Consider the following 26,848-nt stretch of genomic DNA (forward strand, 5'->3'; position numbering starts at 1 on the left):
CTGAGGGTAGTGGATCAGACTAGGCTAAGGAAGAACAAAGAACAAAGAAAATTACAGCACAGGAACAGGCCCTTCGGCCCTCCCAGCCTGCGCCGATCCAGATCTTTTATCTAAACCTGTCTCCTATTTTCCAAGGTCTACTTCTTTCTGTTCCTGCCCGTTCATATACCTGTCTAGATGCCTCTTAAATGATGCGATCGTGCCCGCCTCTACCACCTCCGCTGGTAAAGCGTTCCAGGCACCCACTACCCTCTGCGTAAAAAACTTTCCATGCACATCTCCCTTAAACTTTCCCCCCTCACCTTGAAATCGTGACCCCTTGTAACTGACACCCCACTCTTGGGAAAAGCTTGTTGCTATCCACCCTGTCCATACCTCTTAATTTTGTAGACCTCAATCAGGTCCCCCCTCAACCTCCGTCTTTCCAACGAAAACAATCCTAATCTACTCAACCTTTCTTCATAGCTAGCACCCTCCATACCAGGCAACATCCTGGTGAACCTCCTCTGCACCCTCTCCAAAGCATCCACATCCTTCTGGTAATGTGGCGACCAGAACTGCACGCCGTATTCCAAATGTGGCCGAACCAAAGTCCTATACAACTGTAACATGACCTGCCAACTCTTGTACTCAATACTCCGTCCGATGAAGGCAAGCATACTGTATGCCTAAAGGGGTGGGTCGGGCAGGTTTTTCATTCAGGGCTGGAGTCTAAAACTAGAGGGGTTGCGATTTTGGTCAATAAGCAGGTGTCATTTGAAATAGGGAATATAGTGATGGACTCAGGGGTAGGTATGTCATGAAAAGTGGAACGTTGGAGGGGATGCCGGTGGTGTTAGTGAATATTTACGCTCCAAATTGGAACGACAATGAGTTTATGAGGCAGGTGCCAGGGAAAATTCCTGACCTGGACTCGCATGGGTTAATCATGGGGGTGGACTTTAATGCGGTCATTGATCCGAGGTTGGATCGGTCGAGTCCAAGGACAGGGAGGGTGCCAGCTGCGGCGAAGGAGCTAAAGGGGTTTATGGAACAGATGGGGTGTAGATCCATGGAGGTTCAGACCGCCAAGAGCGAAGGAGTTTTCTTTTTTCTCCCATGTTCACAAAGTGTACTCCTGGATTGATTTTTTTTTCATTTTGAACAGGGCTTTGCTGGCAGGAGTGATAGATGCTGAGTATTCGGCGATTGTTGTTTCGGACCATGCCCCGCATGATTTAAGGGTAAGCAAGGAGGGGGTCAGCACCCGCAATGGAAAATGGATGTAGGACTGTTAGCGGATGAGAGGGTGTGCGGGCGGGTGAGGGAGGCCATCCAGAATTATTTGGAGATAAATGATACAGGGGAAGTTTCAGCAGAAACGGCATGGGAAGCGCTGAAGGCAGTGGTTATAGGGGAGCTAATTTCGATGTGGGCTCATAGGGAGAAGGTGGAGCAGGCAGAGCTGGATAGGCTGTTTAGGGGGATACGCCAGGTGGACAGAAGGTATTCTGAAGCCCCAGAAGTGGGACTGTTGAAGGAGCGGCAGAAGCTGCAAAATGGAGTTTGGTCTGATGTCCACAGGGAGGACAGTGGTGCAGCTGAGGGAGGCGGGGGGGGGGGGGGGGGGCGCGGTATATGAGTATGGTGAGAAGGCCAGTAGGATGCTAGTATACCAGCTAAGGAAAAGGGAGTCAGCTAGGGAGATAGGAAGAGTGAAGAACAGATGGGGGATCACGGCCTTGGACCCAGCGGGAGTGATTGGGGTGTTCACGGAGTTTTGCAGTCGTATGTGTAAGTCGGAGCCCACAGCTGGGGTGGAGGGAATGAGGCAGTTTTTGGAAGGGTTGAAGTTTCCGAAGGTGGAGGAAGGCTTAGTAGAGGGGTTGCGAGCCCCGTTCGGGATTGCAGAAGAGGGATTGGAGGCCATGCAGTCGGGCAATGCCCTGGGACCGTACGGCTACCCAGTGGAATTTTACAAGAAGTTTTCTGGGATGCTGGGCGCGGTGCTGGTGAGGGCATTTATTGAGGCAAGGGAGCGGGTGGTCTTCCCCAACAATGTCACATGCTTCAATTTCATTGATCCTGAAGCGGGAGAAGGACCCAGAGCAATGTGGGTCATACCGACCAATCTCCTCACTGAATGTCGATGCTAAATTGCTGGCCAAAATTCTGGCCTTGAGGATAGAGGACTATGTTCCAGGTGTGATAGGGGAAGACCAGACGGGGTGTGTTATAGGCAGGCACAATGGTCAATGTTAGAAGACTCCTGAATGTGATCATGATGCCCTCCGAGGGGAGGAGGCGGAGATGGTGGTCGCTTTGGACGCGGAGAAGGCCTTCAACGAGGTGAAATGGAATTATGGAGGTCCTGGGACGGTTTGGGTTTCGGCAGGGTTTTGTTGACTGGGTTTGGTTGCTGTACCAGGCACCGCTAGCAAGTGTGCGGACGAAACAGGTGAGTTCGGACTGGTTTAAACTGCACCGGGGGACAAGGCAAGGATGTTCCCTCTCCCCACTGTTGTTTGCCTTGGCTATAGAGCCACTGATGATGGTGCTAAGAGAGTTAAAGGACTGGAAGGGGTTAGTGTGGGAAGTGGGGGGTGGTGGAACACAGGGTCTCGTTATATGCAGACGACCTACTCCTATATATTTCTGACCCATTCGGGGGGATGGGGGAGATTATGCGGATCTTAGGTAAATTTAGCTGGTTCTCGAGGTACAAATTGAACATGGGTAAAAGCGAGGTTTTTGTGATCCAGGCGAGGGGCAAGAGAGGAGACTGGGGGAGTTGCCGTGGTGGGAGGGAGTTTTCGCTATTTGGGTATTCAGGTGGCATGGGGTTGGGAGCAGTTACATAAATTAAATCTGGTCCATTTAGTCGAACAAATGAAGGTGGGACATGGTCCCGTCGTCACTGGCGGGGAGTGTACGGACTATAAAAATGACGGTCCTCCCGACATTTTTGTTTGTTTTCCAGTGCCTCCCTATTTTTATAGCAAAGGCCTTTTTTAAGCGGGTGAATAGGGTGATATCTGGGTTTGTGTGGGCAGGTTAAACCTCGTGAGTAAGGAAAGTGCTGTTGGAACGGAGCCGAGGGAGGGGGGAGGGCTGGCACTGCCAAACTTTAGGAACTACCACTGGGTGGCAAATATCGCCATGATTAATGAAATGGGTGGTGGGGGAGGGGTCGGTGTGGGAGCGGGTGGAGGTGGCCTCATGTAAGGGCACAAGTTTGGGGACATTGGTAACGGCTCCTCTGCCATTCTCGCAGGCCCGGTACTCCACAAGCCCAGTGGTAGTGGCGACCCTGAGAGTTTGGGGACAGTGACGGAAGCATATGGGAGTGGAGGGTGCGTAGCTGTTGGCTCTAAATTGTGGTAATCACTGGTTTGTCCCGGGGAGGATGGATGGGGGATTTCGGAGGTGGCAGAGAACAGGGATTGAGAGGCTGGGGGATCTGCTTATTGATGGGAGCAGGAGTTTGAATTGCCAGGAGGGGATGGATTTCGGTATCCGCAGGCAAGGGATTTTGTGCGAAGGCAGGTTTCGACCTTTCCGCATCTACCGCCGCAGGGGATACAGGGCAGGGTAGTTTCTAAAATGGGATGGGGGACGGGAAGGTATCAGAAATCAATAAAGAATTTATGGAGTGGGTGGAAACCCAGATAGGTGAGACAAAACGTAAATGGGAAGATGAGCTGGGTAAGGAGTTCGAGGCGGGCCTGTGGGAGGATGCTCGTAGCAGAGTTGGGCACTGGAGTGCTGAGCTTGTGGCATTTGAGTGCTACAGTGAGAGTGTGGTGACTGAGGGAGTGCTGAGCTTGTGGCATTTGAGTGCTACAGTGAGAGTTTGGTGACTGAGGGAGTTAGGTGAGGAGGGAGTAAGGTGCTCCTTACATTTCATTTCCTATATTTATCAAAGAGCGTGAAGGGAGCCAGGAGTTTAGAGTACAGCTGACTGGAAGCAGAGTCGGAGGGCGGAGGTCCAGTTGGTCCACGGGGCAGCTAATTCTGTAAAGTAAGAGGGGATGGAGGCTAGGGCAGTTGCATGCTCCTCCTGTAGGATGTGGGTGGTGAGGGAAACCACTGGTGTCCCCGCTGACTATACCTGCAGGAAGTGCACCCAACTCCAGCTCCTCAGAGACCGTGTTAAGGTACTGGAGCTGGAGCTGGATGAACTTCGGATCATCCGGGAGGCAGAGGGGGTTATCGAGAACAGTTACAGGGAGGTAGCCACACCAAAGGTACTGGACAAAAGTAGCTGGGTTACAGTCAGGGGAAAGAAAACTAACAGGCAGACAGTGCAGGGATCCCTCGTGGCCGTTCCCCTTCAAAACAAATATACCGTTTTGGATGCTGTTGGGGGGGATGACCTACCGGGGGGAAGGCCCCAGCAGCCAGGTCTCTGGCACTGAGTCTGGCTCTGGGGCTCAGAAGGGAAGGGGAGAGCATAGAAAAGCAATAGTAATAGGAGATTCAATGGTTAGGGGAACAGATAGGAGATTCTGTGGTCGCGAGCGAGACTCCCGAAAGGTATGTTGCCTCCCGGGTGCCAGGGCCAGGGATGTCTCGGATCGTGTCTTCAGGATCCTGAAGGGGGAGGGTGAGCAGCCAGAAGTCGTGGTGCACATTGGTACCAACGACGTAGGTAGGAAAAAGGGTGTGGAGGTAATAAACAAGTTTAGGGAGTTAGGCTGGAAGTTAAAGGCCAGGACAGACAGAGTTGTCATCTCTGGTTTGTTGCCGGTGCCACGTGATAGCGAGGCGAGGAATTGGGAGAGAGTGCAGTTGAACACGTGGCTGCAGGACTGGTGTAGGAGGGAGGGCTTCAGGTATTTGGATAATTGGAGCGCATTCTGGGGAAGGTGGGACCTGTACAGGCAGGACGGGTTGCATCTGAACCAGAGGGGCACCAATATCCTGGGGGGGAGGTTTTCTAGTACTCTTCGGGAGGGTTTAAACTAATTTGGCAGTGGAATGGGAACCGGATCTGTAGTCCAGCAACTAAGGAAGCCGATATTCAGGACGCCAAAGCACGTAGTGATGCAGTGGGGAAGGTAACACTGACAAAGGAGAGTACTTGCAGGCAAGGAGATGGGTTGAATTGTGTATACTTTAATGCAAGAAGCATCAGGAATAAGGTGGGTGAACTTAAGGCATGGATCGGTACTTGGGACTACGATGTGGTGGCCATCACGTAAACTTGGATAGAAGAGGGGCAGAAATGGTTGTTGGAGGTCCCTGGTTATAGATGTTTCAACAAGATTAGGGAGGATGGTAAAAGAGGTGGGGGGGCGTGGGGGGGGGGGGGGGGGGGGGGGGGTGGCATTGTTAATTAGAGATACAATAACAGCTGCAGAAAGGCAGTTCGAGGGGGATCCGCCTACTGAGGTAATATGGGTTGAAGTCAGAAATAGGAAAGGAGCAATCACCTTGTTGGGAGTTTTCTATAGGTCCCCCCAATAGCAGCAGAGATGTGGAGGAACAGATTGGGAAACAGATTTTGGAAAGGTGCAGAAGTTGTAGGGTAGTAGTCATGGGTGACTTCAACTTCCCAAACATTGGGCGCGATTCTCCGCACCCGCGAAAAATCGCGAAACAGTCGTAAAAAACGGGCGCGTTTTACGACGGTCGGGAAGGGTCCATTTCCCGACGTATTCACTTCCGGGAAATGGGCTAGTAACGCGGCCGCGTCAATCACGTGCGCGATGACGACGGAACGCGGCGACGACACGATCACGCCCACGTGACGCCGCCCGACGCCGTAAAAAGGCGCGGGCGCCACAGAATCTGTCGGCCATGATGTCGGAGTCCAGGAGAGCTGCACCTCGTTTTGTGGAGGCCGATGTCGAGACTCTGCTCGATGCTGTCGAGCAGAGGAGGGGCATCCTCCGCCCGGGGAGAGGGCATCGCCAACCTGCCAGTGCGGTACGCCAGGCCTGGCGTGAGGTGGCCGCTGCCGTCAGTGCTCTGCAGAGCAGTGCCGGAAAAAGCTACACGACCTCACCAGGGCTGCCAGGGTAAGTGCCAAGAAGGTGCCCCCTGGTCACAACCATCCCTCCCCCCCCCCCCCCCCTTTACCTAATCACCCACCCCCCCCCCCCCCCCGGCACGGGGGGTGGAGGGGGATTGGGCCAGAGTTATTTGAGGATGGTTCACAAAGTTGTCACAGACCCAGCGCTCTGGCCCCGTAGAGAGATGCAATCGTCTTATGACAACTTGACCCCCAAACTGTGCCAGTATCTGAACGGACTGCTGATACCTGCCGTATTGTAATGATCTACCTATGTACCCTCCCCCAACAGTCCAAGTCCGCTCACAACAACCGTGAGCGGCACAAGACTGGAGGGGGTTCGCCCAACCTGCACCCCCTCACCACCTTTGAGCAGAGGGCACTGGACCTTGTTGGGGGGTCTGCCACCCGGGATGTCGCGCTATGCGAGGTTGGCGGATCTGCAGCAAGTGAGACAACCCTCCTTGACAAACACCCACCCCTCCCCCATCCTCTGTCCCTTCACACACCCTGCCCACTGGGATACCTCCCCCATCCTCTGTCCCTTCACACACCCTGCCCACTTGGACACCTCCCCCATCCTCTGTCCCTTCACACACCCTGCCCACTGGGATACCTCCCCCATCCTCTGTCCCTTCACACACCCTGCCCACTGGGATACCTCCCCAATCCTCTGTCCCTTCACACGCTGCCCACTGGGACCGTCCAGAGGCCTGCCGAGCAAATCTAAATAACCCGTCTCATTCTCTTCCCTAGGACGTGATCCCGAACGACCAGGGCCGTCTGGCTGCAGACGGACACAGGCATCTGCCGCCACCTCACCTGGGGCCGCACGACAGAGGGTGCCCGATTAGCGGGGAGCCCCATCCTCCCCAACCCAATCTGCGGATCAGGACGCCCAGAGGGTGGCGAGAACACAACCCCCGGAAATGGCCAGGGATAACCCTCCGGACTCTGAGCGGCCCCACACCATTGAGGAGGGGCTAAATTGCGAAAACATCGGGCTTGCGGCACTGCTATCTCCCACAGCATCCATCATCCCAGAGACACTCACCCTGGCGGGCCTATTTAGTGATGCGTCTCCTGGGTCACAGTCTGGTTTGCACATCACAGCTGAGCAGGTACAGCAGGTGGAGGTCGGAGCAACCGAGGGCCCGGACTCGCGGAGGCTAGACCAGGCCCAGGATGCAGCTGGCTCCCAGACGTTTTCGGAGTTCCTGGAGTTTCTCAACCCACCCGCACAGCCGATGCCTCAAGAAACCCAGGGAAATAACGACGGGATGAGGGCTTCCTTCCAGACTCTGCAGACGCTGTTAGAGGAGTCGAACCGCGTCCACGAGCAGGGAGTGGTGCCGCTCATGGCAGAGACCCAGTCCGACACCGCACGGGTGGCATCCGCGGTGGAGGCAATGGGTCAGGTGATGAAAGGCATTGGGGTTCATATGCACGCGTCATCCTCGGCCCTGGACAGGGTTGCCCTCTCACAGGCAGCAATGTGCCAGAGGCAAAACGACATTGCCGGCGCCCTGCAGGCCTTGGCCCAGTCTCACCAGGTCATTGGCCAGTCGCAGCAGTCAGTCGCCGAGAGCATCAACCGCCTGACACATGTGCTGGATGGCGTCGTGCACTCACAGGCTGAGATCGCACAGTCCCTGGCGGGAATGTCTAACTCCCTGGACTCCGTCTCTGCAAACCTTCGGATCCTGGTGGATACCGTTGCAGGCCTCCAGGACTGGCAGCGCCAGGTGTCGGTGGTGCGACGGGGCACCTCCCCGCTCGCACCTCTGTCCCAAAGTGAGGCCCGGGGGCCACCGGGCTCCCCGAGGGAGGAGGAGGTTTCGGGGCCTGTCCCATTAAGTCCATCACGGGACGTCCCGGAATTCTCGGCCTCCCCCCCGTCCCATCCCTGGTGCATCGGGTGGGCAGCAGGCAGAGCAGGGTGGCACAATGTCACCCGAGACGCCCGCAGAGCAGCCTGGCCCATCAAGGCCGGGTCGCCCCAGGAAACGCTTGGCCAAGGAGAAACGAGTCGAGGGGGGCGATTCGCAGCAATCCTCCTCCACTCCTGCTGTTTCATCTGGGGAGTCACTTAGACATAGTGGTAGGGCCCGTAAGGCAACTAAGATAGACACTGAGTAATTTGGCACAGGTGAAGGGCACAGTTTAGTTGTAGGGGCTCGGGCACCTGTAAATAATTGTTAACATTAAACGCACTGTTCCACCTTACTTGTAATACCGTGTGATTGTTCCACAGCCACAGGATTTGTGATGGTGACCGAGTGTCGCTGGGGTTGACGAGTGGTGAAACTTCGGTGCCGGGTGTGCAGTCCCTGCCCCGCCCCCCCCCCACCCCCCCCCCCCCCCCAACCCCTCCCACAGCTAGCCCACGCGGGCACGTGATGGAGTGTCAGTGACGATCTCAGCGGCCACCAAGGTGGATGGTTCAGCTATTGCCATGGGTCAGACTCTCTCTAACGATTCTGAGCTCACAGCTCATCGCAGAGCGGGCTGTCATCATTCCACATGGCACTGATCACACCCGCTGACACAGCCATCAATGTTGTGCCATACCGTCTGGTCCCAGTGGTAAGGGTGATGTCGAAGTGGAGCAGGGTACACTGAGAGGGGGTGGGGGGTTTGTGGTGGTGGAAGTTGTGTGTTGACTCTCTGCACGACTAGCGATGCAGGTGGTGGTTTGGTGTTCAGCGGGGACGTCACATGCGATGCGTGAACCGTGCTGCCAAAAAGGCGTCGCGTGCCCGCCGTCCTCGCCGGGTCTGTCGTGCCGCCTCCTGGACATCACCAGCACCTGCGTCGTGTCTGCGTGCCGCGCCCGCCACTCCACCAGCCTCCTCCTCCTCCCTCTCCTCCTCCTCCTCCTCTGTGCTGGCACCACTGCCACTGGCTTCTCCCTCCGCCTCCTGCAGCAGGTCATCTCCCCTCTGCATCGCGATGTTGTGCAGCGCACAGCAGACCACTACAATGCGAGCGACCCTTTCGGCCTGGTACTGCAGGGCCCCTCCGGAGCGGTCCAGGCACCTGAATCTCATCTTCAGGCGGCCAAGGCAGCGCTCCACCACACCCCTGGTTGCTGCATGGGCCTCGTTGTATCGTGTTTCCGCATTGGTCTGAGGCCTCCGTATAGGCGTCATCAGCCAAGACCTCAGCGGATAGCCCCTGTCGCCTAGCAACCAGCCCCTCAGCCGGGGGGGGACGTCCCTCAAACATCGCAGGGATGAACGACTGCGCCAGTATGTAGGAGTCATGCACACTCCCTGGGAACCTTGCAGAGACGTTCATGATCCTCATGTGGGGGTCGCATACCACCTGGATATTCATGGAGTATGTCCCCCTTCTGTTTGTGAACACATCCCTGTCCCGTGCAGGCGGGCGCATGGGGACGTGAACACAATCGATTGCCCCCTGCACCCTCGGTATCCCGGCCACGCTGGCAAATCCACGGGCTCGTGAGTCTTGACTCGGGAAAGGTGATGTAGCGGTCCGCGATGGCATAGAGGGCGTCGGTCACATCCCGGATACACCTGTGGACCGATGACTGGGAGATCCCGGAGACGTCCCCGCTCGGAGACTGGAAGGAGCCGGTAGCATAGAAGTTAAGAGCGACCGTCACCTTGATGGCAACCGGGATCGCGTGTCCTCCCCCGTTCCACGTGGGGCGAGGTGCGACAGGAGTTGGCAGATATGTATCACCGTCTGCCTACTACAGCCGGAGTCTCCTCCTGCAGATGATGTCCGTCATTGTTAGAAAGAGACCCGGACACGGTACAACAACAACACCCTCGTCTTTGGTCGTCGCCTCTGGCGCCGTGGTTGCACCCTCACTCTCTCCTCTTCCTCCTCCTCCTCCTCCTCCCCATGCTGCTTGACGATGGCAACTCTCGGCCCTTCCCTCTCTGCTGGCTGCAGCTGGCCCTGCATCCACTGCGGGGTTGTGGGTGTGGAGCTGCTGCATCGCCCAATGCAGTACAGCGGCCCCAACCACTGCGCAGAACTAGGCGTTCTGTTCACATACATTGTGCTAACCTACAGAGGGTGGTGGGGGCAGAGAAACGGGACATGTTAGACGGAGGTTAGTCGACACCTCGGCAGCTGCCCTGCCACGGGATACCTGTGTGTCCCGTGGCCTGGTCCGCCTGCTGACACGCGGGCAGCCTAACCCCTGGTCACTTTCTGCTCACTGGCCAGTAAACTATGTCCTCTCAACGTGTGTGTCAGTGGCCTTGGCCAGTAAGCCACAGGGCACCAGCGGCCGTGTCCTCGTGACCGGCACGCCATGGCATGGTGGCAGACATTTTGTTACGGGGTTGGACGGCTCACTCGCTCACTCTCTACCTAACCCCCCCCCCACTCCCACCCCGTCTCCCCCACTCCCCCCCCGTCTCCCCCCGTCCCCCCCCCGTCTCCCCCACTCCCCCCCCGTCTCCCCCAGTCCCCCCCCCGTCCTCTCCCCCCACTCCCCCCCCCCGTCCCCCCCGTCTCCCCCACTCCCCCCTCCGTCTCCTCCCCCACTCCCCCCTCCGTCTCTCCCCACTGCCCCCTCCGGCTCCCCCCTGCCCCATCCGTCTCCCCCACTGCCCCCCCATCTCCCCCACTTCCCCCTCCGTCTCCCCCACTGCCCCCCCCCCGTCTCCCCCACTCCCCCCCACTCCCCCCTCCGTCTCCCACTGCCCCCTCCGTCTCCCCCACTGCCCCCTCCGTCTCCCCACTGCCCCCTCCGTCTCCTCCACTGCCCCCCCCCCCGTCTCCCCCACTGCCCCCTCCGTTTCCCCCACTGCCCCCGCTCTGGATCCCCCCTCCCGTTCTCAGGGATGCCTTCTCCGTTGTGGCCAGACTCGAGCGGTGCGCTGAGCGGTGCGCTGAGCGGTGCGCTGAGCGGTGCGCTGAGCGGTGCGCTCACCTCCTCCAAGCTGTCGTCAGCCAGCACGACTGGTTGACGAACTTAAATAGCAGGTGTGTTTCACGCCGTGCAAACAGGGTGCGATGACGACAGGACTTCGGCCCATCCGGGACGGTGAATAGCGGGGGGGGGGGGGGGCTATTAGTGGTGAATCTGGTCGTGTCGGGGGCGTGAAGGAGGCGTTTGTCGGGAATGGCGACTCCGAGATTTTGCGGGGTTCGGAGAATAGCGGGAGGGCGTCGGAACAGCGTCGCCGTAAAAATTTACGACCCCCGCTCTTCTCCACACCGTCATGAGTGCGGAGAATCGCGCCCATTGAGTGGAAACTCTTTAGATCAAATTGTTTGGATGGGGTAGTGTTTGTGAAGTGTGTCCAGGAAGCTTTTCTAACACAGTATGTAGATTGTCCGACCAGAGGGGAGGCCATATTGGATTTAGTACTTGGTAATGAACCAGGGCAGGTGATAGATTTGTTAGTGGGGGAGCATTTTGGAGGTAGTGACCACAATTCTGTGACTTTGACTTTAGTTATGGAGAGGGATAGGTGCGTGCAACAGGGCAAGGTTTATAATTGGGGGAAGGGTAAATACAATGCTGTCAGACAAGAATTGAAGTGCAGAAGTTGGGAACATAGGCTGTCAGGGAAGGACACAAGTGAAATGTGGAACTTGTTCAAGGAACAGGTACTGCACGTCTTTGATATGTATGTCCCTGTCAGGCAGGGAAGAGATGGTCGAGTGAGGGAACCATGGTTGACAAGAGAGGTTGAATGTCTTGTTGAGAGGAAGAAGGAGACTTATGTAAGGCTGAAGAAACAAGGTTCAGACAGGGCGCTGGAGGGATACAAGATAGCCAGGAGGGAACTGAAGAAAGGGATTAGGAGAGCTAAGAGAGGGCATGAACAATCTTTGGCAGGTAGGATCAAGGAAAACCTCAAGGCCTTTTACACATATGTGAGTAATATGAGAATGACTAGAGCGAGGGTAGGTCTGATCAAGGACAGTAGCGGGAGATTGTGTATTGAGTCTGAAGAGATAGGAGAGGTCTTGAATAAGTATTTTTTTTCAGTATTTACAAACGAGAGGGGCCATATTGTTGGAGAGGACAGTGTGAAACAGACTGATAAGCTCGAGGAGATACTTGTCAGGAAGGAAGATGTGTTGCGTGTTTTGAAAAACTTGAGGATAGACAAGTCCCCCAGGCCTGACGGGATATATCCAAGGATTCTATGGGAAGCAAGAAATGAAATTGCAGAGCCGTTGGCAATGATCTTTTCGTCCTCGCTGTCAACAGGGGTGGTACCAGAGGATTGGAGAGTGGCTAATGTCGTGCCCCTGTTCAAAAGAGGGAATAGGGATAACCCTGGGAATTACAGGCCAGTTAGTCTTACTTCGGTGGTAGGCAAAGTAATGGAAAGGGTACTGAGGGATAGGATTTCTGAGCATCTGGAAAGGCACTGCTTGATTAGGGATAGTCAGCACGGATTTGTGAGGGGTAGGTCTTGCCTTACAAGTCTTATTGACTTCTTTGAGGAGGTGACCAAGCATGTGGATTAAGGTGAAGCAGTGGATGTAGTGTACATGGATTTTAGTAAGGCATTTGATAAGGTTCCCCATTGTAGGCTTGTGCAGAAAGTAAGGAGGCATGGGATAGTGGGAAATTTGGCCAGTTGGATAACAAACTGGCTAACCGATAGAAGACAGAGAGTGGTGGTGGATGGCAAATATTCAGCCTGGAGCCCAGTTATCAGTGGCGTACCGCAGGGATCAGTTCTGGGTCCTCTGCTGTTTGTGATTTTCATTAACGACTTGGATGAGGGAGTTGAAGGGTGGGTCAGTAAATTTGCAGATGATACGAAGATTGGTGGAGTTGTGGATAGTGAGGAGGGCTGTTGTCGGCTTCAAAGAGACATAGATAGGGTGCAGAGCTGGGCTGAGAAGTGGCAGATGGAGTTTAACCCTGACAAGTGTGAGGTTGTCCATTTTGAAAGGACAAATATGAATGCGGAATACAGGATTAACGGTAGGGTTCTTGGCAATGTGGAGGAGCAGTGAGATCTTGGGGTCTATGTTCATAGATCTTTGAAAGTTGCCATTCAAGTGGATAGAGCTGTGAAAAAGGCCTATGGTGTGCTAGCGTTCATTAGCAGAGGGATTGAATTTAAGAGCCGTGAGGTGATGATGCAGCTGTACAAAACCTTGGTCAGGCCACATTTGGAGTACTGTGTGCAGTTCTGGTCGCCTCATTTTAGGAAGGATGTGGAAGCTTTGGAAAAGGTGCAAAGGAGATTTACCAGGATGTTGCCTGGAATGGAGAGTAGGTCATATGAGGAAAGGTTGAGGGTGCTAGGCCTTTTCTCATTAGAACGGAGAAGGATGAGGGGCGACTTGATAGAGGTTTATAAGATGATTAGGGGAATAGATAGAGTCGACAGTCAGAGACTTTTTCCCCGGGTGGAACAAACCATTACAAGGGGACATAAATTTAAGGTAAATGGTGGAAGATACAGGGGGGATGTCAGAGGTAGGTTCTTTACCCAGAGAGTAGTGGGGGCATGGAATGCGCTGCCTGTGGAAGTAGTTGAGTCAGAAACGTTAGGGGCCTCACGGTAGCATGGTGGTTAGCATCAATGCTTCACAGCTCCAGGGTCCCAGGTTCGATTCCCGGCTGGGTCACTGTCTGTGTGGAGTCTGCACGTCCTCCCTGTGTGTGCGTGGGTTTCCTCCGGGTGCTCCGGTTTCCTCCCACAGTCCAAAGATGTGCGGGTTAGGTGGATTGGCCATGCTAAATTGCCCGTAGTGTAAGGTTAATGGGGGGATTGTTGGGTTACGGGTTACGTGGGTTTAAGTAGGGTGATCATTGCTCGGCACAACATCGAGGGCCGAAGGGCCTGTTCTGTGCTGTACTGTTCTATGTTCTATGTTCTTAAGGGCAGCACGGTAGCATTGTGGATAGCACAATTGCTTCACAGCTCCAGGGTCCCAAGTTCGATTTCGACTTGGGTCACTGTCTGTGTGGAGCCTGCACATCCTCCCTGTGACTGCGTGGGTTTCCTCCGGGTACTCCGGTTTCCTCCCACAGTCCAAAGATGTGCAGGTTGGGTGGATTGGCCATGAAAAATTGTCCAAAATTCTATGATTAACCTAGGGCAAAAGTTCGGCGCAACATCGTGGGCCAAAGGGCCTGTTCTGTGCTGTATTTCTCTAACTCAGAGTCAACACATCCTCATCATGTGCAGGCTCAGCCTGATACAATTCAAGGTGGTTCACTGGGCACACATGACAGTGGACCGGATGATCAGGTTTTTTTGGGGTGGAGGACAGGTGAGTGAGGTGTGCAGGATGGCCCATAAACCATGTCCACATGTTTTGGGAATGCCCAAAGCTTAGAGGATTCTAGCAGGGATTTGTGGATGTCATGTCCACGGTACTAAAAACAAGGGTAACGCCGAGTCCAGAGGTGGCAATTTTAGGAGTGTCGGAAGACCCAGGAGTCCAGTGGGTGAGAGAGTCTGACCTTTTGGCCTTTGCCTCCTTGGTTGCCTGGAAACGGATCTTATTGGAGTGGAGGGACTCGAACCCCCAAAATCACAGATATGGGTTAGTGACATGGCTGGGTTTCTCAGACTTGAGAAAATTAAGTTCGCTCTGAGAGGATCAATGTTAGAGTTCGTTCGGAGGTGGCTGCCGTTTATCGACTTCTTCGGAGAAAACGAAACTAAATTCAATCAGAGGGAAGGTAGTAAGGGGGGATGGGGGGAGTTAGGCTATTTTGTGTCTCGATTAGGCGGGAACAGTGGGAGATGGAGGGATGTGTTACACACTGAACTATGTTTACATTTGTATTTGGATCTTTTATTGTTATAAAACTATAAATACCTTAATAAAATGTTTGTAAAAAAAAAAGAATTGCAAAATAGTTTCAGACAAAAATGAAACAAGATCAAAGCAATAAAGTGACAATTAAAAATAAGAGTTCTTAGAGTGTGAGAGTTATATAAAATACTAAAAGGGATTTATAAAGTAAACGTAGATCAAATGTTCCCCCTTGTGGGGAATGTAGAATGAGAGGCCACAGATATAGGTTGAAAGGCGGTATATTCAGAGCTGAGATGAGGAGGGACTACTCGCAGAGGGTGATGAATTTGTGGAACTCATTGCCCCATATTGCAGTGGAGTCTGAGTCATTGAATAGCTTCAAGTAGGAGATAGATGTATTTCTGGTGAAAAAGAAAAACGGGTTAAAGGCATATGGCGAACGGGTAAGGAGGTTGACATGAGACCAGGAAGAGAACAGCCATGATCTGAGTGAATAGTGGAGCAGGCTCGATGGGCTAAGTTGCCTACTCTGCCCCTAATTCCTATGTTCCCAATATCATCTTTGATTGAAAGCAAATGCTTCACAGGAAATCAACCAAAATTCCTTAAAGTGAGTGTTACTTATTTCCATTGACAACCCAAACTTTAAGTATAATATGTTGAGAGTGGATTTACAGAGAACTACACATTTTACAGTAAAGAGCGACATATATCCGTAGCAGCCTCCCCGGACAGGCGCCGGAATGTGGCGACTAGGGGCTTTTCACAGTAGCTTCATTGAAGCCTACTCCTGACAATAAGCGATTTTCATTTTCATTTCATTTCATATCCATTAAAAATGACCTTAAATTCGACTTTCAAAGGACTTAAGTAACACATATTTTAGATTGTAACAGCAACTTACAAAGGCTTTTCTTTCAACACCACAGGCTGAGAGTCAGGAACAATATCATTCGGTCTGTCTGAAAGATGAGCACAATATTAATTACAAATGCGTGATATATAACCAGTTCCAAAAGTCAACATCAATTTGAGCTTTCTTTACCTAGCAGTGCAGTCCGTTGTATTAAACTTTCATTCTCTTCCTCCTGTAGTATTTCTGCAACTCTGCGGGCAGTTATCTTCTATCATAGATAAAGATGGTACAGTTTTAATTAGAATTGTACAAAGCTTAGATATTGATGAAAGTAATCCTCATCTGCTGATAAACAAGGAGAAATTCAATTCACAGTATTTTCTGCTGGTACATGATAGGACTAGCGGTTTCAGATTGTCTGCGGAATTCTCCACTTTACTGGCAGCGCACCCATGCCTGCGGATTTTCTGATGGTGTGGGGGTGGCCACAATGGGAAACCTCATTGGCCAGCTGGGGGAACGGAGTATCCCGCTACCGGCAGGTGCACGCCGAGCAGGCAAAGGGGGCCGGTGGGTCGGAGAATCCTTCCCTGTATACTTTGGGGCATAAACTGAAAGGGAAATTGAACCTTCAGGCTTTTAGGAAAGCTAAAACTAATATTCAAATAGAAATGGAAACTTAAGATTTCTGGGGAGTCTTACTTCGGTGGTCGGTAAGTTAATGGAAAGGGTCCTGAGGGATAGGATTAATTACCATTTGAAAAGATGCAGCTTCATAGAACATAGAACAGTATAGCACAGAACAGGCCCTTCGGCCCTCGATGTTGTGCCGAGCAATGATCACCCTACTCAAACCCACATATCCACCCTATACCCGTAACCCAACAACCCCCTCCTTAACCTTTTTTTTAGGACACTACGGGCAATTTAGCATGGCCAATCCACCTAACCCGCACATCTTTGGACTGTGGGAGGAAACCGGAGCACCAGGAGGAAACCCACGCATACACGGGGAGGAAGTGCAGACTCCGCACAGACAGTGACCCAGCCGGGAATCGAACCTGGGACCCTGGAGCTGTGAAGCATTTATGCTAACCACCATGCTACCGTGTCCGGGATAGTCAACACGGATTTGTGAAGGGCAAGTCTTGCCTCACAAATTTGATTGAATTCTTTGAGGAGGTAACTAATTAGATGAAGGTAGAGCAGTTGATGTCGTATACATGGATTTCAGTAAGGCGTTTGATAAGGTTGCCCATGGTCGGCTCATGAAGAAAGTAAGGAGGTGTGGGATAGAGGGAAATTTAGCTGTCATAGAAGACAGAGGGTGGTGGTGGATGGAAAGTTTTCAAACTGGAGACCAGTTGCCAGCGGTGTACCACAGGGATCAGTGCTGGGTCCTCTGCTATATATGATTTTAATCAATGACTTGGAGGAGGGGGCTGAAGGGTGGGTCAGTAAATTTGCTGATGACACCAACATTGGTGGAGGAGTGGATGAGGTGGACGGCTGTTGTAGGCTGCAAAGAGACATTGATAGGATGCAGAGCTGGGCCGAAAAATGGCAGATGGAGTTTAACTCTGATCAGTGCGAGGTGATTCATTTTGGTAGGACAAATTTGAATGGGGATTATGGGGTCAACGGCAGGATTCTGAGAAATGTGGAGGAACAGAGAGATCTTGGGGTTCATGTCCACAGATCTCTGAAAGTTGCCACTCAAGTGGATAGAGCCGTGAAGAAGGCCTTTGGTGTGTTAGTGTTTATTAAAGTTCCTAAAGTGTCTGACTCCACTATCACAGCAGGCAGTCCATTCCACAAGTTTAAGAGTTTAAGAGCCGTGGGGTTATGCTGCAACTGTACAGGACCCTGGTGAGACCACATTTGGAGTATTGTGTGCAGTTCTGGTCACCTCATTATAGGAATAATGTGGAAGCATTGGAAAGGGTGCAAAGGATATTTACCAGGATGCTGCCTGAATTGGAGGGTAGGTCTTATGAGGAAAGCTAGGGCTTTTCTCAATGGAGCGAAGGAGGATGAGAGGCGATTTAATAGAGGTTTATAAGATGATGAGGAGGATAGATAGAGTGGACGTTCAGAGACAATTTCCTCGGGTGGATGTAGCTGTTACAAGGGGGCATAACTATAAGGTTTGGGGTGGGAGATATAGGAGGGATGTCCGAGGTAGGTTCTTTACTCAGAGAGTGGTTAGAGTGTGGAATGGACTGCCTGCTGGGATAGTGGAGTCGGACACTTTAGGAACTTTCAAGTGATTATTGGAGAGGCACATGGAGCACACCAGAATGACAGGGAATGGGATAGCTTGATCTTGGCTTCGGACAAAGCTCGGCACAGCATCGAGGGCCGAAGGGCCTGTTCTGTGCTGTTCTATGTTATGTGATACTCGTTGAAACCTGATGAAAAAGACATGGTGCCATTTGAACTCAATTCTGAGTGGTGCAGTACATGCAGGTTGAAGATGATCGAGGTTGGTCCATGTGGGAACCAGTAAGTACACCATTTCAGCAGCTGTTCTGCCTCATGGATCCAGGCCAAAAAAGAGCAGAGTTGAGGAACTTCTGTGGGCATGTGCCATTTTGGAAAATAAACTTGCCCGTGTTACTCATGTTGGTTAGGTGCTGCTGACAACTGAGGATCAGGCTCAGTCATCAAAGGAAAATAATTGGAATTTTGCCAGAGAAAGTTCAGTCCCGCCAGCCCGTTTTCCGGTGTGGTGGCTCCTGAGATTCTCCCTTCCCGCAGCCGACCAATAGGGTTTCCCGTCATGAAACCCAGAGGGGTAGGTGCGCTGCCGGCGAAGCGGAGGAATCCAAAGGAGAGCTTTGAAAAACCCCACAGCTGAAATTGATGCCATATAGGCTGAATGGATTGCGTAGTAAATCCATGAGATCTTTTTTTGTCATAGAATTTACAGTGCAGAAGGCGGGCCATTCGGCCCATCAAGTCTGCACCAGCCCTTGGAAAGAGCACTCTACTTAAGCCCACGCTTCCACCCTATTTACATAACTCCACCTGACCTTTTTGGACACTAAGGGGCAAATTAGCATGGCCAATCCATCTAACATCTTTGGACTATGGAAGGAAACTGGAGCATCCTGAGGAAATCCACGGAGACACAGGGAGAAAGTGCAAACTCCACACAGACAGTCACCCGGGGAATTGAACCCTGGAGCTGTGAGGCAGAAGCGCGATCCACTGTGCCACCCTTGTTATATGTTATTTAATGTATAATTTATATTAACCATCATTTCACTGTTAATTCATGTTTAGTTTATGTTGATTTTGGTTTCATCATTACAGTCAAAGTGAGCAAAAGTGAAATGTTGTTCACTGGTTTTCAAACTGGTGTTGTTCTGGTAATTCCCCAGCAACTGTGAAGGAAAGGCAATAATTTTCCAAATTGGGTGATAATGGTCTGAAATTAGTGCATTTAAGTTATTTAACAGATAATATGACAGGGAAAAGATAGTTGAGAGTGCAGGCAAGAATTTATTTCCTTACTAAACATGTTGGGAAGTAATGGATTTAATCAACAGTAGTACTCCTGAATTGATATCCAATTTCCATGTGGGAACTGTAATAACCTGCACAGAACACACAGGGCTGGGTTGATTGTTTTCCCCGTGTGGCTAGTGAGCTCCCCCGCTATCTACAGGGCTGATGCCATTTTGTATATAAGGTCGGCCAGATAGGAACTAACCGGCAGAGAGAAGAGAAGACCCGGTGAGCGCCCCTTTGTAAATTGTACTTATTATAAATAAATGTATTTGTCGTGACCTCAATGGAGGTCACAGGATCAGAACCATAGGAATTCCTATGACCTCCCTGGAATATGAACTGCCCCTTTAAGGGGGTGGGCTTCCTTTTAATAGGGGTGCAGGTCGGGGAAGGAGACCCTTCGGCGAGTGGAGGAGTTTGGATTTGTATCACAATAAACCTTTGTTAATTAATTTCTATCTAATGTCTCTGTGTCCTGCTTACGGTGGATTCCACAGTCTTCTTTGTATTAACTCGTTTGTCTCCCTTCACCTTTATTAAAGAAACTGTGGAATCTCACAGTACAGATGGAAGCTACTTGGCCCATCATTCTAACTGCACAGATAGTGTTGATGACAATTTCAAGATATATGCCTTTGAAGATGAAATGTAGAACAAATAAATCCAGAGCATCCTGGATAATGTGAGAGAAGGAGGTGAAGATGAAAAGGATGAAGTACATCTATGATTGATGTCAGGTGGAAAATACAATGGAGAATCAGGCTGAATATAGAAGAACCATAGGGGAAGTCAAAAAGATAATCAGAAAGCAAGGAGAGAGCATGAAGAGAGACTGACAGCTAACATAAAAGGGAATATAGGGTCTTCTATACGCATTTAAATAATAGAAGGGTGGTAAAAGAAAGAAGGGATTAGGGATGAAAAAGGGGACTTGCACGTGGAGGCAGGTGTAATACCAGTAATTTTAAATGACACTTTCAACCATCTTTACAAAAGAAGATGTCAAACCAAGGTGAGAGAGGAGAATTTACAATTGAGAAGGAGGAGGTGATAGAAAGGCTATATTTACTTAAAATTGATAGGAGACCAGGACCAGGTGAGCTGCATCCAAGGGGACTAAGGGAGGTGAAAGTCCAAATTTCAGAGGCATTACTGATAATATTCCAGTTTTGTTTGAACTAATGTGGCAGGGGGATGGGAACCAATGCAGGAAGTCGGAAGGTCGTGAAACAGGGACAGAAACAAAAGGCAGTAAGGGGGAAAGTGTAAGGCAGAGGAGCCATAGTCAAAAATCAAAAAGGGCGACAGTACAAGATACAGTGACTGAGGGAAGCTCAGTGAATAGGCCCAGTAATACCAAAATAAATAAAACATCCTCCGTCGTGCTACTAGGGACGCAAAGGCCAGAATGCCAGCCTCTTTCGCCTCCTGCACTCCCGGCTCCTCTGCAACCCCAAATACTGCGAGTCCCCAGCCTGGATTGACCCTGGATCCTACCACCCTCGATACCGTCCTTGATACACCCTTCCAAAATTCCCCCAGCGCTGGGCATGCCCAAAACATATGGACATGGTTTGCTGGGCTCCCTGAGCACCTAATACACCTGTCCTCGTTCCCAAAAAACCGGCTCATCCTTGTCCCGGTCATATGAGCCCTATGCAGCACCTTAAACTGTATGAGGCTAAGCCTCGCACAAGAGGAGGAGTTCACCCTTTCTAGGGCATCCACCCATGTCCCCTCCTCAATGTCCTCGCCCAGCTCCTCCTCCCATTTACCTTTCAGCTCCTCCACCGAGGCCTCGTCTACCTCCTGCATCACCTGGTACGGTTCCGAGATCCTCCCCTCTCCAACCCACACCCCCGAGAGCACCCTGTCCTGGACCCCACGCAGCGGCAACAGAGGGAACCGCGCCATCTGCCGCCTGACAAACGCCCTTACCTGCATGGTGCATGCAGGTGTTCACCAGGGGGAGCCCAAACTTCCCTTCCAGCTCACCCAGGCTCGCGAACTTCCATCTATGAACAGGTCCCCCAGCCTCCTGACACCTGCCCTGTGCCAACTCAGGAACCCGCCATCAATTCTCCACGGAACAAACCGGTGGTTCCCCCGTATCGGGGACCCCATCGAGGCCCCCACCTCCCCCTTGTGCCACCTACATTGCCCCCAAATTTTGAGGGTAGCCACCACCACCGGGCTCGTGGTATACCTCGTTGGAGGGAGCGGCAGTGGCGCCGTTACCAGCGCTTCCAGGCTCGTGCCCACACAGGATGTGATCTCCATCCTCTTCCATGCTGCCCCTGCCCCGTCCATTACCCACTTACGCACCATCGCTACGTTGGCAGCCCAATAATACCCACAGAGGTTGGGCAGCGCCAGCACCCCCCTATCCCTGCCCCGCTCCAAGAACACGCATCGCACCCTCGGAGTCCCGTGTGCCCACACAAACCCCGTAATGCTCCTGTTAACCTGCCTGAAAAAGGCCTTCGGGATAAGGATGGGGAGGCAATGGAACAGGAACAGAAATCTCGGGAGCACCGTCATCTTGACTGACTGCACCCTACCTGCCAGAGATAGCGGCAGCATGTCCCACCTCTTAAACTCCTCCTCCATTTGCTCCACCAGCCTTGTGAGGTTAAGCTTATGCAAGGCCCCCCAGCTCCCGGCCACCTGACCCCCCCAAGTACCTGAAGCTCCTCTCCGCTCTTTTCAGTGGGAGCCTACCAATCCGCCCTCCTGGTCCCCCGGGTGTACCACAAACAGCTCGCTCTTCCCAAAGTTGAGCTTATACCCTGAGAAATCCCCAAATTCCCAGAGAATCACCGGCATTCCCCCCACCGGGTCCGCCACATACAACAATAGGTCGTCCACATAGAGCGACACTCGGTGCTCCTCCCCACCCCGGACCAGCCGCCTCCTATTCCCCGACTCCCTCAGCGCCATAGCCAGGGGCTCAATTGCCAGCGCAAAAAGTAGGGGGGACAGGGGACACCCCTGCCTCGTCCCTCGGTATAGTCAAAAACACTCCGATCTTCTCTTATTCGTGGCCTCAGACAACAGCCTCACCCAACTGACCAATGTAGCCACCGAAGCTGGCCACTTCCCGACATAAAATGGAGCGTTGAGTTGCATGCAGGGAAAATTGGACAATGATAGAGAGGCAAGCAGGTTGCAGAACCTCTCTGTGGATTCTGTCTGTGAAGAAACCAGACAGCATAGAAACTAACAAGCTGCGCATATTAAGTGAGCGATTCCCGGTGATTCCCAGGCACAATGGACACAACAATTAGAAGAGATTGAAACATTCTATAGCAGGTCAGACATCCCGGCGCCAGTGGAGTCTGAAACAAAAGGACACAAGCAAGGTGGAAAGAACCGCCCAGTGATCGAGGAACAGCCCCGTTATTGGGGAAATTCAAATCAATCGATTGGGAAGAGACCCAATCGATTGCAAGTTTATAGAGGGTCCGCCCAGATGGGCGTGAAACCCAAAACAGTATAAGACAGAGACCCCACCCCAGCTCGCTCTCTTAGCCAGCCCTCCTCTCTCTTAGCCAGGCGCTCTTAGCCAGCCTCTCTCAGCAGAACACCTTTGCAGCAGCTCTCCAGGAACTTGGACGCGAGAAGGAGAGGCCTGGCCAATTGCTACACCGACAAGTAAGTGTCATACAACACACGCTACGTTTAGTCCACACCAACTGGAAGCCTGCGGATCCAGGACAAAGCAAGAGGCCATTGTTCCCTGATCCGGCAGTTCCCTAATTCCAGATAAGTATTGGCCTAGCAGTGGTAGGAACAGTTTAGCCTTAGTGTTATATGCATGAGTAGTAAATAACTGTGTAATAATAAACGTGTCTTGTTTGAACTTACTAACTGGTGTATTGAGTCATTGATCTGAACTTGAACTTGAATCTTGTGGCGGTATCATAAGGATACCTGGCGACTCTAGAGCTAAGGAATAAAACAGCCAATTGAGTGTAAAGCACACTCACCCAGAATGAGCAACACCAACCCCTCCCCAAACCCGAACCTTTCCAGCACCTCCCACAAGTACCCCCACTCGACCCTATCAAAGGCCTTCTCCGCATCCAGCGCCACCACTATCTCCGCCTCCCCTTCTACCGCCGGCATCATGATAACGTTCAAGAGCCTCCGTATATTAGTGTTCAGCTGCCTCCCCTTCACAAACCCCGTTTGATCCTCGTGGATAACCTGCGGCACACAGTCCTCTATCCTCGTGGCTAAGATCTTTGCCAACAACTTGGCGTCCACATTCAAAAGTGAGATCGGCCTGTATGACCCACACTGCAAGGGATCCTTGTCTCGCTTAAGAATCAAGGAGATCAGCGCCCGAGACATCGTCGGGGGCAAAGCCCCCCCTTCCCTTGCCTCGTTAAAGGTTCTAACCACAGGGGGCCCAGCAGGTCTGCATACGTCTTGTAAAATTCAACCGGGAACTCATCCGGCCCCAGCGCCTTCCCCGACTGCATGTTCCCTATCCATTTGACCAGATCCTCAAGCTCAACTGGCACCCCCAGACCCTCCACCCGTCCCTCCTCCACCCTCGGGAATCTCAGCCGATCCAAAAAGCACCCCATCTCCCCCTCCTGCGTCGGAGGTTCGGACCGATATAGTCCCTCATAAAAGTTCCTGAAGACCCCATTAATGTCTACCCCCCTCCACACCACATTTCCTCCCCGATCCTTTACTCCACCAATCTCCCTAGCCGCATCCCGCTTACGAAGCTGGTGTGCCAGCATCCTGCTTGCCTTCTCCCCATACTCGCTGGTTTAGCTCACTGGGCTAAATCGCTGGCTTTTAAAGCAGACCAAGCAGGCCAGCAGCACGGTTCGATTCCCGTACCAGCCTCCCTGGACAGGCGCAGGAATGTGGCGACTAGGAGCTTTTCACAGTAACTTCATTGAAGCCTACTCGTGACAATAAGCGATTTTCATTTCATTTCGTACACCGCACCCTGTGCCTTTCTCCATTGAGCCTCCGCCTTTCTGGTGGTCAACAAGTCGAACTCAGCCTGGAGGCTGCGCCGCTCCTTAGCAATCACTCCTCCGCGGCCTCCGCGTACCTCCTGTCCACCCTCACCATCTCCCCCACCAATCTCTCCCTCTGCTCCCCTCTCTCCCTATGGGCCCGAATGGAGATCAACTCCCCCCGAACCACCGTCTTCAGCACCACCCAGACCGTCCCCACTCGGACCTCCCCATTATCGTTGGCCTCTAGATACCTCTCGATACATCCTCGAACCCGCCCTCTCACCTCCTCGTCCGCCAGCAGCCCCACCTCCAAGCGCCACAACGGACGCTGGTCCCTCTCCTCCCCCAGCTCGAGGTCCACCCAATGCGGGGCATGGTCAGAAATGGCTATCGCCGAATACTCAGCGTCTACTACCCTCGCAATCAGCGTCCTACTCATAACGAAAAAATCGATCCGGGAATAGGCCTTATGCACATGGGAGAAGTATGAAAATTCCCTGGCCCTCGGCCTCGCGAACCTCCATGGATCCACCCCTTCCATCTGGTCCATAAACCCCCTCAGCACCTTAGCTGCCGCAGGCCTCCTACCCGTCCAGGAACTGGATCGATCCAGTGGCGGATCCAGCACCGTGTTGAAATCCATCCCCATTATCAGGCCCCCCGCCTCCAAATCTGGAATCCGGCCCAACATGCGCCGCATGAAACCTGCATCATCCCAATTTGGGGAATATACATTGACCAGCACCACCCGCTCCCCTTGTAGCTTGCCGCTCACCATCGCGTACCTCCCGCCGCTGTCTGCCACCACACTCGACGCCTCAAAAGATACCCTCTTCCCCACCAGGATCGCCACCCTGTATCCAGCCCCGAATGAAACACTTCGCCCACCCACCCCTTCCTCAACCTAACCTGCTCCGCCACCTTCAGGTGCGTCTCCTTCAGCCCCCTCAGGTGCGCGAACACGCGGGACCATTTGACCGGCCCATTCAGTCCCCTCACATTCCATCAGCAGGATCGGAGGGCCACCTAACCCCCTCCTCCGTCGACTAGCCATCACCCTTCCGTAATCCGCACGTGCCCGTGCCCGCGCCCCCCGCAGCGATAGACACCCATCCCGACCCCCTCTACCCGCTCCAGCTCCTTCTTGGCCATTCCAGCAGCAACCTGGTACCCCCCTTTTCCCCTGCCCCAAACCTCCCCACCCACCACCCCCCCCCCCCCCAAAGCTAGGGCTCCCCTAGTTGCATAACTCCTTCCATTGTACTTCCGTAAGTCAGCCGACTCCTGCTGACCTCGGCTGCTCCCGCCACCCCAATGACCCTCCCCAGTGTCACACAACCATTCCCCCTATGTCGACCCCGCCCCCTGCTTCTCCAGCGCGAGAGAAAAGCCCGCGCCTCCAACCCAAGCCCCGCCACAGCAAAAAACATCGTCCAATAGAACCGATAAAGCAAAAGGATGTCAAGGAGGACAAAGCCTCAGGGCTGTGTACAACGTTCCCCAGCCCCCAGTCCTCAGTTCAAGTCCAGCTTCTCCACCTGGACAAAAGTCCAGGCCAGCTCCGGGGAGTCAAAATAAAGTTGGCGGTCTTTATAAATGACCAACAGGCGTGCCGGCTGTAACAGGCTAAACCTGACCCCCTTTTTGTGGAGCACTGCCTTCGCCCGGTTAAACCCAGCCCTTCTCTTCGCCACCTCCGCACTCCAGTCCTGGTAGATCCTGATCTCCGTATTCTCCCACTTGCTACTCCTCTTCCCCTTCGCCCAATGAAGCACACACTCACGGTCGGCCAAGCATTGAAAGCGGACCAGCACCGCCCTGGGCGGCTCGTCGGCCTGGGCTTCCGCAGCAGCACCCGATGGGCACCCTCCAGCTCTAGAGGTCCCCGGAATAACCCCGCACCCATCAACGAGTTCAGCATCAGGACCACGTAGGCCCCCAAATCTGAACCTTCCAGCCCCTCCGGGAGGCCCAAAATCCGCAGGTTCTTCTGGCGGGTGCGATTCTCCATCTCCTCCATCCTTGCCAACCATTTCTTGTGAAGCGCCTCGTGCGATCCACCTTCACCACCAGGCCCAGAGGTTCGTCCTCGTTCTCCGAATCCTTCTGCTGCAACTCCCGAATCTCCGCAGCCTGAGCCGTCTGAGTCGCCCCGAGCCTGTCCAGCAATGCCTTAAACGGCTCCAGGATCTCAGCTTTTAGTTCCTGGAAGGAGCGCAGCAGCAGCTCCTGCTGCTCCCGCGCCCACTGCTGCCACGTTGCCGGTTCCCCGCCCGCCGCCATCTTGTCCTTTCTGCCTCGCACCTTCTTTTGCTGTAAAGTCGATTTTCTGGTCGCTCCACTTCTAGTCCAGCCCATCCACCGGCCGCCAAGCACAGAGGCTGCATTCCCACCCGGGGAAAAGTCGAATCAGCGCCGTTGCGGGCCCTTAAAAGAGCCCGAAAGTCCAAAATTAGCAGGAGCTACCGAACGTGCGGCTTAGCACTGCATCGCCGCAACCAGAAGTCCAGGAAATAAAAACATTAATGGTAAGCGACGCGGCAGGTTGTTAAATGAAGATATGGGTTGAACGACAAGGAAAATTAGGAGAAAAGTTAAGAGGAAATCTAACTTAGGAGAGGTTACTGATCGAGGTGTTAAGATTTAAAACAGAGGTATAAAAGCCTCTGTAAGTGTAAGCCAACGTAAATGTACTTTACCTGAATGCTCGTAGTATTCGGAATAAGATAAATGAGTTGATGGCGCAAATCATCGTGA

General features: G+C 52.9%; 1 protein-coding gene across 7 annotated transcripts in view; it reads right to left on the reverse strand.

The window, feature by feature from the left end:
* Positions 1–26,848, reverse strand: part of LOC119969344 (synaptonemal complex protein 2-like) — an 855,597-nt gene that overhangs the window by 775,029 nt on the left and 53,720 nt on the right. For all 7 annotated transcript variants that reach the window (XR_005461337.1, XM_038802871.1, XM_038802868.1 and 4 more), the window contains exons 2-3: positions 15,777–15,855; positions 15,636–15,693 (exon numbers count right to left, since the gene is read on the reverse strand). Coding sequence is in view for 6 of the 7 variants with exons in the window: in XM_038802871.1 (XP_038658799.1) it covers positions 15,636–15,693; positions 15,777–15,855 (137 nt within the window). In the remaining variant the exon portion in view is untranslated. The remainder of the gene's footprint in view (positions 1–15,635; positions 15,694–15,776; positions 15,856–26,848) is intronic.

The sequence above is a fragment of the Scyliorhinus canicula genome, chromosome 7 (genome assembly GCF_902713615.1).
Source record: "Scyliorhinus canicula chromosome 7, sScyCan1.1, whole genome shotgun sequence".
Lineage (NCBI taxonomy): Eukaryota > Metazoa > Chordata > Chondrichthyes > Carcharhiniformes > Scyliorhinidae > Scyliorhinus > Scyliorhinus canicula.